Source organism: Thamnophis elegans, chromosome 5, assembly GCF_009769535.1.
Source record: "Thamnophis elegans isolate rThaEle1 chromosome 5, rThaEle1.pri, whole genome shotgun sequence".
NCBI lineage: Eukaryota > Metazoa > Chordata > Lepidosauria > Squamata > Colubridae > Thamnophis > Thamnophis elegans.
The window spans coordinates 25,997,911-26,010,958 of record NC_045545.1 but is presented as its reverse complement, the minus strand read 5'-3'; the positions used below and the strand labels follow the sequence as shown (position 1 = coordinate 26,010,958).

Here is a 13,048-nt window from a genome sequence, read left to right as displayed (position 1 = left end):
GTCATTGAACACAAGATGGTGGCAAATATATTTCATAAATACATAAATAAATAAATAAATAATCATTCCCTCTATCATCATCGAAGAAAAGGATGAGGAGAAGTGACCCTTGGGTATCTTAATTCTTAATTTATTCTAATGTGAATCAATCCAGTAGTGTGCTTCCTCATCTGCTACTTGTTAGTTCTAAACAACATCTGCTGACCAGAGCTCCTATATAATGTATTCTGGGGCAGATAACCTGGTGGTCAATCACGGAGTGACACTTTTAACAAATAAGTCATATAACATGGTGACCAGAAGCATCCACAGGATCTAATTCTTTCTTGAAAATATTGAAAGCTGCTTTCATAATTTGCCTTCCCTTGATCTCCCTGCGGACATTTCTGGTAGTAACTAAGTGTTGTAAATTCAAATCTGGCTTAACTGTGAAGACCTCCGAACTATCTTGTCTTAATCATTGTCTTGCAGCCTAATATACTCATAGTTTTATTGTTAAGCTTCAAATACAATTTTGAGCATCTTAGAGGAAAAAAATGAGTTTCATTTAAAATCAATAAATTTAGTCTGAGGTCTTTGCCAGGGAAAGGAGTGCGTATTACATTTGGCTTAAGGCTCCTTGGCTCAGTATTGTGGCAGCATTGGATATTAGCTTTTGCAAAGTGCTGTTCAAATCACCTTCCTTTCCTCAATCTCTGTTTCCCATTCTCAAAATGAGATTAATATTGAACTGTTTCTTAGAGTCATTGTGAAGATGAACAAGAATAAGTTTTACAAAGTTCCTTGTGTGCTAGAAGTGATCTCTGTCTCTGTTTTCTAATGGCAATATGGCATATTCCCCTTAATAATCTTTGTTCATGTGTACACTTTCACATAGAGTGATTATGTCACCAGTCAGTGCTATGGAACCAATAATTCAATTTCCCACCCTTCCATCCCCAAAGTCTACAAAAGAAAGAGAAAACATGAATGAAAGCAAACATATTATGTACCTGTCACTTTTAGTTTTTCATTAACGCAGAGAGAAACTAGATTGATAACAGCAGTTCCTTTCTTTAGTGTGTGGTATCTTGTAGAGACATTTATTCATTTCCTCACAGATCCTATTAGTTATCAGTATCAGCATTCCCACTGATTTTAGCAGGCTTTACATCAAACTGTGAGGCTTATTTTTTTTCTTGGTGAATTGCCAAAAAGTAAATATAAAACTGGATGACCTACCTATTTTCAAAGAGACTCAAAATCTGTGGCTTGGTTAAAGAGGCAATATCTTTCATGACTAATAACAACAATCAAGTAATCAATCATGAGTACACCAGCTGTGTGTACTCAGGTTCTGGTAATATGACACATGCCAAATGTCTTCCAGTACTTCACATAATTGACTTCCCATCTGACTGAAATGGCAGTATGGAGAAACTCAGCCTTAAATGTAATGATGAAGCCAGTAGCCTCAGACTTTATAGCAAAATGTGTATAGTTAGAATGAGCTTCAGGCTTGTTAGTTCATTAGACTTGAGACAATGGTGCTGATGATCTAAAATGAGAAATTCTGAGATGCAAACAGATTTTCCAGGCATTTGCCTAAGGATGATGTTTACATCTTAATATACTATAAAATATAGCTTTATTTCAGGGAGATATGCTGAAATAACATTTAATGACATATACATTTTATAATTTTACATAAATAAAATTATTTGTTCTAGCTGAATAAGCTGAAATAGTTAATTCCAACTTTTGTAATTAAAAAAATAATAAACTGCAGGTTATGTGAAGACTACTTTTTATCGTTTACATTCTTTTTTATGAAGAAGCTATATTACAGTATTTATGTGATCTCAAGTGCCAGGTTTAAATAACTACTATTTTTTTGTTATTTTAAGGAATGATATATACTGTTCAGAATCTCCGAGCATGCATTCAGATTCAGAGGTGAAAGAATGCAATTTGCTGAGGAATAATGTTTATGAGTGCATCTTTCAGCCCTTTTATCTTCTGTCCGGATACACTATGTGGATAGAGATTAAGCACTCACTGGGAACAGTTACATCAAGGCCAGTATGTGTCCTTCCAAAAGAAGTAGGTAAGTGAAAGGGATTTCCAACATTGGACTATGGCCTAAATTGATTTGAAGATATCATGGGTCTCCTTCTCCAACTCCTCCTCCAACTCCTCCTTTTTCTTCTTTTTTGTTATCTTCACAGTACAAGAACCAGGGGGAGGGAAGATTGACACGGGCTTGTGTTTTTACATCATACCCCCCTTTTTTTTGGGGGGGGGTGCTTTCAAGTCACAGTTGACTCTGACTTGTGTTTGAACAAATCTCAGTAGTATTTTTGTCAAGGCTTTCAGAAGTGGTTTGCCTGTGTCTACTTTTTAGGGCTGAGAGAGAATGACTAGCCCATGGTCATCCAACTGTCTTTGTGCTTTCTCTCTCCCAATTTCTATCCTGTTAACTTAACCACTACACCAAACTGACTTTCTTGTGACAAAGACTACTTTACATATTATAACATACTGTATCCCAAAGAGGCAGAGCCTGAGTTTTGATTTTGAGATGATGGCTGCTATTGTTGAATCTGCATGTTATACTGTACATGTTCAAATATAACTCTTTAAGGGCTTGCAACAAATTTCATTTCCAAGGAAAGGCAGTTTGCAAAACAGCTTTTTAAATGTATCAATGAAAGGGAAATAAAAACTCTAGGTTTTTGCCTCCCTTTTAAGATGTATGTAATACAGCTAATGCAAGCTGCAACACAACATTCCTTTTAATATGTACCCTGTATTTCAATCTGTAATTATAAAAATGTAATTGCTGCTGCTTACATATATACTATTGGGTTGAATTTTTTCCCTATTTTTTCATATTCCACCTCCAAAGTATTCCTTTCAATTGGCCATTTTAATTATTTGGTCAGTCTATGAGATAGCTGTTTTTATTAAAACTGAAATAAAATTAAATGCATATGAAATTGCAACGAATTATCAGGCCTTGTAATAAACATTTAAAATAGGTTTTCATTTTTAAAATGTTTATTTTATTACATTTCCATGTTGATAGATAGAGAGGTGACGTATAGAACAGATTATTCTGGCTCAAGAATCATATTACAGGATTCAATAACAAGATCATAAGGCCTTGTATAGTCATTGGTTTTGGAGATTCTGTTTGGTTGCAGCTACATATAGGACAAAGGCTGCAGTGTTGTTTGCTCCTTCCACCTTTAAGCAGCATATGAAAGATGCCTCATTTTAACATCAAAAAAGAGGTGTGTGTGTGTATAGGAGTAATTAAACTTCTCTTTGTCTCCAGCTTTACCTGCCTACAGTCCTTTATTCTGAGCATTTTCCTTCTTATGGATCTCCGGTATTATGCATGAGTCAGTCTGCTGGGAAGGTGGTGAAGAATGAGAAAATGGGAAAATGATGTGTTATAAGGGTGGGGGGGAGAATACGTATTTACTTTATAAATCTATCCCATTGCCCTCAACAGGCCTGAGATTATGGTTACTTTCTAGTATTGCTGAAGATTAGCAACCATTGCTGTGATTTCCTGAGCAGTTTGAACCAATCATCTTTACTGAACAGGTTTAAACATGTTGCATTTCTAAAAGCCACAAAAAAGAATTGGCTTCCTTATTAAATTATTGTAAAATTTATTTAAAATTAACTTGAAAACAAAATGATTTCTAATTAGATCTTGCATAGGGTGACCAGAGGTCCCGCATCTGGCGGGACAGGCACACCTTTTCATAATTTTTCCCGCGTCCCAGGCCGTTCTAGAAAACCCCCGCTTTATTTTGGGGCTCACTCGCTCCCCCGCCCATCAGCTGCCGCTAGCTCGCTTGTTAGTTCCCCCATCTATTTCTAAAAATCTAAGCCAGCCCATCCTGCCGCTCACTGATTGGCCTGGACTCCAGCCAATCAGTGAGCTGGCTGGGATGGAAAACTTTGAGCACGCCGCATTGTGCTTAAAGTTTTCCATCCCAGCCAGCTCACTGATTGGCTGGAGTCTGCTTAGAACGCCACATGAGTCGCAGAAGTCTCCATTTCATTTCGCCTTCGCAGCCGTTTGCTTTGTTTTGCTGCTTCACTGGTGAGTAACCGGGAATTAGTAACCTGCGCGGGGTTAGTGAAACAGCCGCCACCGCCCTCCTCCCCTTCCCTGTGTGCGAGAAAGGGGCCCGCTCGCCAGCCTGCCCACCCTTGGGCTCCGGGGCAGCACCTTCCGCCGCGCTGGTTCCTTCATGCCCCTCCCACCCCTCTGCCTCCTCAGACCTCCACGCAAGAGTGGCAGAGCAAACGAGCAACCACAGCTGTCATTTTAAATGAGGCTCCGCTTGCTGCTCATCCCGCTCCGAGCCGGGAAAGGGGCGCTTTGGCAGGGCTTCTGCAGCACCCCCTGCTGCTGCTGCTGATGCTGCTGAGGGCCTTTAGTAACCTGCGCGGGGTTAGTGAAACAGCCGCCGCCGCCCTCCTCCACTTCCCTGTGTGCGAGAAAGGTGCCCGCTCGCCAGCCCGCCCACCCTTGGGCTCCAGGGGCAGCACCTTCCCAGCGCCGCAGCTGCCGCGCTGCTTCCTTCGCGTCCTGCGGAGTTTCCCTGTGTCTCCCAGGTCGCACACGTCCTGTGTGCGAGAAACTCCGCAGGGCGCGAAGGAAGCAGCGCGGCAGCGGTGGCGCTGGGGAGGTGCTGCCCCTGGAGCCCAAGGGTGGGTGGGCGGGCTGGCGAGCGGGCGCCTTTCCCTGTGTCTCCCAGGGTGCACCCGTCCTGTGTGCGAGAAAGCCGTCCGGGGCGGCTTTCCCAGCCTCCTTTCTGTGCTCCCGCCCCGGTTCCACCTCCTCCAGCTGGCGGCCAATGGGAGGGAAAGGTGGGAGAAAGAGCGAAGGCGATGATGGTGCTGCTCTTCTCCGACCTCCGCATGGTGTTGGGCCTTTTTTTCACCGTCAGCGGGGGATCGCCGGAGACGCACACCGGCAGATGGTGAGCGGGTTGCCTCCGAGGCAGGAGGGGAAACTAGTCCGGGCTGCTGCTGGGCGAGGCAAGCCGGGGCTGCAACCGTCCAGGCCGCCCGCACCTCCATGCCCATCCCAGCCTCCCGTTCACCCCAGATCCAGCCACCTAACTCAAGAAGTTTTTGCTTGTCCGGGTTGCTCCACAGAGAAAATGATGGGTCTGGGCGGACAGGCGACCTAGTTAGAACTTATTTGGAGTCTGGCAGCGCGTGGCTGTATCGTCGGAATGGCGCAAGGACAGGTTGGTTTTTGCTCTTTCTCCTTCACACATTTGTCCGCATTCCCCTTCTTTCTTTGCAGGCGTTCCAGGCATGCGTGGCAGTAAATTTAGCTTTTTAATCTTTTGCGTGCGTAAAAGGTCTGAGGAAGAGCTCATTGTCCGCAGGAAAAACTTCAGGGCAAATTCTGTTTACGTGGTGGTCTCGAGATGCGCAGAAGTAGGGAAGGGAGGGAGGGCAGCGCTAATGGATGCTCTTTCTCCATCGCGATCTCCTCTTTTGATCTGTGACCACGAGCCGTTCCTATTGGCCTTTTCCTTTGTGACATCTGTATCAGGTGCCGGGCTTAGTTTCCGTATCTTAAGAGAGACCGGAGATCGCAGGGTTTCTTGTATGCTGCAAGGAGAGGCAGAAGCCAAGAAGAGCCAGGCCTGCCTTCTCGCTACCCCCGCTCTTCCCCGGTCACCGGGGATGGGGACAGCTCTCTGCTAGACTCGCTCCCAAACTGGACGGGGAAAGGGGAAAGCTGTTCCCACCAGCCAAAGTCAGAACCATGCTGTGACCAAAGTTTGGAGAAAAATGGTTTTGTGTGTGTGTGTGTGTGTGTTTGATTGATTGAGCGAGGGATCCGATAAGGGAACTGCACCTATTTAGAAAAGGTAAATTATTGCAAACATGATCAGTCGAAGATAAGTATGGGGACAGGTTGGTTGGTAGAGAGAAAGTGATAAAAGAGTGGGAGAGAGGAAGAAAAAAGAGGGGAGAGAGACAGAAAGAGACAGAGAAGGAGAGAGAAAGTGACAGAAGAGTAGGAAAGAAGGAGAGAGAAAGAAAGAAAAAGAGAAAGAGGATGAGAGAGACAGAGAGAGAAGAGAGGAAGAAGAAAGAGTAGGAGAGAACATCTCATTTCAACCCCGAGGTGCAAATATTCTCTTTGATTGGTAATTTTATTTGCCCCTTTTACTATCCAATACTCTCATTTCTCCTTAAGTTCATGAAGAATTCCCTTCTTTTTATTGAGTTTATCACAATACCTTGAGAACAACTTTTTCAGCATAGCTTTACAGCTATTTAAAATATATAGTAATTTAGGTCAGGTTTTCAGAACATTAGTCTATTTATAAGTCAATGGTTGCGACCATTTTTCACACTTAGCGACCGTTGCAGCATCCTCATGGTCACGTGATCAAAATTTTGTTTGGCAACAGATTCGTATTTATGCTGGTTTCAGTGTCCTGGGGTGACCTTTTGACAAAATATAAAATTTTTAATCAAGCCCCCGCCCCCCGTCAATGGTGTCCCTCTTTACCAATCTGAAAATCTGGTCACCTTAATCTGCATCATATAGAATAGAATAGAATAGGAATAGGAATAGAATAATTAGATAGAAAATAGACTTGGAAGGAAACTTGGAGGCCTTCTAATCCAACCCCCTGCTTAGGCAGGAAACCCTACACCATTTCAGACAAATGGTTGTCCAATCTTTTCTTTAAAACTTTCAGTGTGGGAGCATTCACAACTTCTGGAGGCAAGTTGTTCCACTGATTAATTGTTCTAACTGTCAGGAAATTTCTCCTTAGTTCTAGGTTTCCCTCCTTGATTAGTTTCCATCCATTGCTTCTTATCCTGCCTATATGTTAATATTTTGGTAACCACTTTTCTTTATATATTACTGTGCAATGCCTGACTGTTGGTCCTGGAAGTATAAAATCAGAAATCCAATGGATTGGCAATTTAGTATTTTTCAGCCAGCAGTCTTTACCAGATTATTATTTTTTAATAATTTTTTTTTATTTTTTATTTTCAAAACAAACACAACACATCCTTCTTTACATACTGTAGAAAGTGTATCAGTTGGTTACAAAAAGATTTTTGTGCATCTCTTCCACAGTCAACAAACATAATTCATATTAACTCTAGTATTTTAACTCAGATTTTTATACATGTTACCATCATCATACCTCCATTTTCATTTGACTATAATTGTTTAAACGCCCTTCATCATAAATTATACCAAGATTTAATACATAACCACAAACTGGCATTTCATTTACTATTTCTAAAATCCTCCATTAATACTGAATCCTTATGTCCTAGTCTAGCTAAATATCCATAATATTTAATAACCGCCACCCTGAGAGCCGCCCTGAGTCCCCTTCGGGGGAAAAGGGCAGCATATAAATAAAAAAAAAATAACAAAATTTTCTAATCCTCCTTTCCAAATCACTGTTTACAATTTACATACAGTTTCCTTATGTTGTACCCATACCTATATATACGTTGTTATCCTTATCCCTCCTTTATTTAACTATATCCTGTATCATAACATTTTCCCCCTAATAATCAAGACTTTAACTGTATCTAACTTAGTTCTTTTTTATTAACCTTAGTTAGAAGAACATCCACAGTAATGAAAGAGGAGAATTTAAGTCCATAGGTTACAAAGAGTAATAAAAGAAAAAAATAGAAGAAAACTTAATCCATTCGTTTTTAAAGGCTTGCATAAATTCCATCCATGAAGATAGCATTTAAAAAGATAACCCACTGTCCAAAAGCATTCCAAATTTAATTCTACCGCTTATTTCTTCTGTTCTCCAATTTAAATTAATTTTAAGTTTTTTATAGGCAATCTCTTTTTAAAACGGTAAAAATTCCTCCCCAGCTGGAAACACTTTCTCTTTCCATATCCTTCGATTTTGGAGCTGCCCTGACTTCATCAGCCTAATGGCTGGATTTTTTTGTTTCCGGCTTGAAGAACTTCTCTTGGATCGATCAGGGACTTTGCGATGTCCCTGAGATCAGCAAGATGTTTTCTTCCTGTTCACTGTCTCTGTGGGACGGTTTAGGTCCGTTTGGACCACCCAATGGCAAAAGTATCGATGACAATCTCAGAGCATTGAGATTGCACATCGTCATGACATTGGCTTCTCCTCTCCAGTCTTTACCAGATTATTGAGAATCTGGAGGTTATATTTCTTCCAAAAATATAAGAACACCAGAAAAACCTTGAAGGAGCAATGCTTTCCTCTGAATTTCAGGACAACTTTAACACAGTGGTCGTAAATTGATTCTAGATTGGGTGAAAAAGAAATACAGATGGAGTTTTTCCATGAAAAGGAAGTTTTTTAGGCATTACTGCAATTGCTTTACAATTAAAATATGACAGACATATTTTTATAAATTGCAGGATACATTGCTTTAGTGAAATGCAATAGGGAAGAACCAATGCATAGGTATCCAATAGAGATATTCAGTAAGTCAGCCCAATTTCTTTTATTTACCTTTCTAGTGAAGCCATTCTCTCCCTTCAGTGTCAAAGCTGAGATTACAGCGGACACTGGGCAACTGAATGTGAGTTGGAAGAACCCTGAACTTCCAAAGAATGACCTTCAGTTTCAAGTTAGATATGCGACTAGTGGAGAAGACATTAATTGGAAGGTATGTTCTGTTTTAATGCAAACTAATTAATGCTTTACTGAGGATTCTTCCATTAGTTGTATTAGTGTCTGGTTCATCTTGGGAGGAAAAAGAACAATTTTGGTGTGTGCTTTTTTTCTAGAATATGTAACAGATATCCAATCTTGGCTTTAACCACTCAGAAATTATTTTATTATTATTGGTTAGGTTTTTTTGTTTTTTTTTATAGATTCAGGAAGTTTTGGCTGTATCGGTTACCTCTTTGAGTATTGCTGTACAAGATCCCTGTATAGTTTACATTATTCAGGTGCGCTGCAGGATGAGTGAAGGAATTGGCTATTGGAGTGATTGGAGCAGATCTGCTTATACAGTTGTTAAGGATATCAAAGGTCAGTATGTTACTTATATGCTTTTGGCTATTTTCATTTCGAACAAGTTGCATGTAAACAATTTGAAATATGTGTTATTTTTTCAGCTCCTTTGCGAGGACCTGAATTCTGGAGAGTTATTAATGAAGATCCCATTATGAACCAGAAAAATGTCACTTTGCTTTGGAAGGTAATTCTGAGAATAAGATGCTCAACATCTAATTTTTTGTAATGTTCTATTATTCCTTACAGTTAGATATATGAAACTAGCTAAAAGTGCAATTCCTTTACTGTTAATGTTGGTGGGGTAATAGTCAATATGGCTTTCTCTTTCAATTAGTAAAAATATAATGAAGATATTTTATATATTGTCCTGATTGACATAATTCTTAACACATATTAATCAAGAACCTTTTTTTAAAATAGAAAAGGGGATGTTTTTAAAAATTTGAAGTTTCACAATGTAATTGTTATTATTTACATGCAACTTTCAGAAGTGTACCTTTTTTCCAGGACTATTTTTGATTAAACTTGATTCAGGAAAAAATAAACCCTAGTAGACTTTAATGCTGGAAGTTGCCTTGAAATAGAATTTCTAAATTTGTTTTCAAAAGAGTTAAAGGTAGAATTTTTTGCATTTTTATTTGTGATAGGAATAATTCAGGTTTGCATTGCCTTTCAGGTATACATAATCCAAACATTTTTTTTTATTATCAAAATCAGTGCATTAGCAAATTTATAGCATGATTCTTTAAAACATGCTAAAGGTTGTATCTTAAAAAGGTTGTATCTTAAAAACAGATACAACCGTACTTGCAATGTCAACAGTTAATGCAAATAAAACCTAAAGCCAAACAGTTCTTCCTTCTCTTTGCAATATTCTACATGATTTCAAAACTTGCTCCAAAGGATTCCCAGGTCTAAAGATTAGGATACATGGGCTGTTGCAGAGAAGGAGAGAATATTCTCTTGTATGAGCAGAAGTTTGTTTCCATGTCACTGGATTCTACCCAATGCCTTAAACCAAAAACAGTCTGTCTGTCTAAACTAACAAGTGTTTCCAATCAGAATTCTTAGAAATATGGAACCAGCACAGATAGGTTACTAAACTAGAATTGCTTTCACACTTTAAAAACTTCCAGTGCACTTTGAAAAAAATCAGTTTAAAATTCTTGATTTCTAAGCAAATTAGTTTAATTTCTGACCTAATTGGCTACATAAGACTGTGAAAGTTAACATTTGTAGGAATTGAATCAAATATCTTCTCCTGTATGATTATTATTTTAAATCTAAACTTTAGTTTCAACCACAATACAAAATATCTAATATATATGTATCTTTTTACAGCCACTGATGAAGAATGTTTCTTTATGTAGTGTTCTGGACTATGTAGTAGAACATAATACCTCAGAAAATATTGTTTGGTCTGACTATATAGAAAATGACACTACTTACACTTTTTCATGGTCTGGAGATACACATTCTGTTAAAATTCTAGCAATCAACTCAATTGGACCTTCCTCTGTGAATTTTATTTTAACTCTTTCACAACAAATAAGCACAGGTAAGAGCAGCCATTTTAGATTCTTGCTCCCACATAACTCTTTTAATGTATGACTATACTTTTAATAAAGAAGGTGTTTAGAAACTATTAATCTTTTGGAAGGTCCTCCATTCCAAAAAGAGGGTAGTAGTATTTCCAACCAAAATCTTGAATACATTTATTTTTATTTTTTTGCTGGAATGCTGATACATGTACTGTATATAAAATAGCCAAAATATATGGACAGTGTTCTTGTTACAATTATGCAGTGATCTGCATTTTCCTCAGCCAAGGACCATATGTCACTTTTGGATGGCATGCAGAAGCCACAGTCCAACATTGTGTGCAAAGTGACAATGGAGTCATAATCCATTAAAAGAATGAATGCAGTTGGATGATAAAGTTTTTATCACTTTATCAAGCAATGCAGATATTAGGCATTTTATTTGATTGTCAAATTGTACCCATCATTTTGACATGTTTGATTTTCTTCTCTCCACTGATGCCCTCCAGAATAGTGGAGGAGGCAAAGCGAGATCTACATTTTATTTATGAAATTATATTTATATTTAATAAATATTAAATATTGTTGACTATAGTCTCTGATTATGTTTTAATACCATTTAATTACAAAAAACAATGAAGTATAGCTATTTGTACATGTGGCCAGGGAGATTAAAGGTTTGCTGATCTAAATTTGATATTTTTTTTATCCAAATAAATTTACTTGTATTATACATGCAAATTAAACTTGTTTCTCCTAATTGGAAATCTAGTAATATTATTCTTTTCTTTACTTATGGAGTTTACAATATTTCTAATTTACAAAGTAAAATGAAGTAATTTTGTATTTTCTTTTTAAGAGAGTGTCAGTGAATTCTTTCTAATTTTCTATCTGATTACCATTTTTTGTTTCTTTCTTGATTGATTTGAGTTAGTAAACATTGTGCAGTCTCTGAATATTTACCCAATGAACAGCAGTTGTGTAATAATGTCCTGGATACTTTTGCCTATGGATTATGTGGTTACATCCTTTGTAATTGAATGGACCAATCTAAATGGAGAAGAACAAATTAAATGGATAACAGCTCCTCCTAATGTTAGGAGGTATCATATATTTGGTGAGTTTGAATATGAAAATATATGTTTCAGTGGGTTTTTGTTGTTGTTGTTGTTACAACAATACTTACGTTGGAAGAAAAAAATTACCTGGACATGAGGTAAAACATAGAAGGATAAGGAATGTTGTGTGTATATTGAAAACCAATTAAAATGAAAATTCCTGAAAAGGTCATGTTAAGTCATATTTAATATAATTGCATTGATTTTTTTAAAATAAAAAATTTAAAAACCTTCCTTCCCTAATTTTTTTTGCAACATTATTTTGCAATTATTGGGGAACCATATATAAGAAGTTAAACAATTGCGGATTGCCTCAACTTAAATTATGGTAGATGAACAAGAAGAGTATTATTGTTATATGTGGTAACATTTTATTTGTGATTTTGAGAAGCTATTTGTAGCTCTCCAATGTCAAAATAATGGAATATAGGAAAGTGCCAGTTTTCCAAACTTGTAAGTCACAAACTGGTGCTTGACTTTCCTTAGCTCTGAGGCTTTATGCAACTGTCTCTTCTGTGAATCTGACCGATTTTGAGTTGCTGGTACTTGTACATTAAACATTATTGTTTCATTCCAGATAACTTCGTACTCATTGAGAAATACAGATTTAGTTTATATCCGGTCATTAATGAAGGAGTCACAAAACCTGCAATAACAGAAGGATTTTCCAAAGGTGATTTTAGTGAACTGTTATCTTAGAACTTCTTAAATAGTAATGGGAATACCAATAATACTAGGATATAACATAAACGTAACATAAATGAGTGTGTTTTAAAAACTTTTTTACAGAGTTTAACAGAATATATTTATATTCCAGTTATGTTTATATTTAGTATTTATCTAAATTGCTTATCTGTCATATCTGCCATATGTCCTTCAGTTAAACTCACAAGATGACACTATAGACACAGCTAATTTTGTTGAGTTTTTAAGCAGCCAAAAACATATTAGTAAGTCTACTGGACTGAATTCTCTACCTTGTCCCACCTGAAAAAAAAAGATAAATCTACAGGCAGCAATAAAATAATATATATATATATATATATATATATATATATATATATATATATATATATATATATATATATATATATATATATATACATATATATATATATATATATATATATATACATATATATATATATATATATATATATATATATATATATATATATACACATATATATATATATATATATACATATATATATATATATATTATCCATGTGTATGATTCATAGCTTAATCCTCATAGGAAAATGCTTCTGTGGTAGCATTTTTTTAAGTTAAAAAGAGGGTGGCTAATTGTATTTAATGTTTCAAATATCACAAGAAAAAAATGTGGCAAGCCTGATAT

The 13,048-nt window shown here is 37.2% G+C and overlaps 1 protein-coding gene across 1 annotated transcript in view; it reads left to right on the top strand.

The window, feature by feature from the left end:
* LEPR (leptin receptor) overlaps positions 1 to 13,048 on the top strand; it is a 46,369-nt gene that overhangs the window by 18,230 nt on the left and 15,091 nt on the right. The window contains exons 9-15 of the mRNA XM_032217812.1: positions 1,887 to 2,086; positions 8,528 to 8,676; positions 8,885 to 9,044; positions 9,131 to 9,213; positions 10,371 to 10,587; positions 11,505 to 11,687; positions 12,266 to 12,361. Coding sequence (XP_032073703.1) covers positions 1,887 to 2,086; positions 8,528 to 8,676; positions 8,885 to 9,044; positions 9,131 to 9,213; positions 10,371 to 10,587; positions 11,505 to 11,687; positions 12,266 to 12,361 — 1,088 coding nt within the window. The remainder of the gene's footprint in view (positions 1 to 1,886; positions 2,087 to 8,527; positions 8,677 to 8,884; positions 9,045 to 9,130; positions 9,214 to 10,370; positions 10,588 to 11,504; positions 11,688 to 12,265; positions 12,362 to 13,048) is intronic.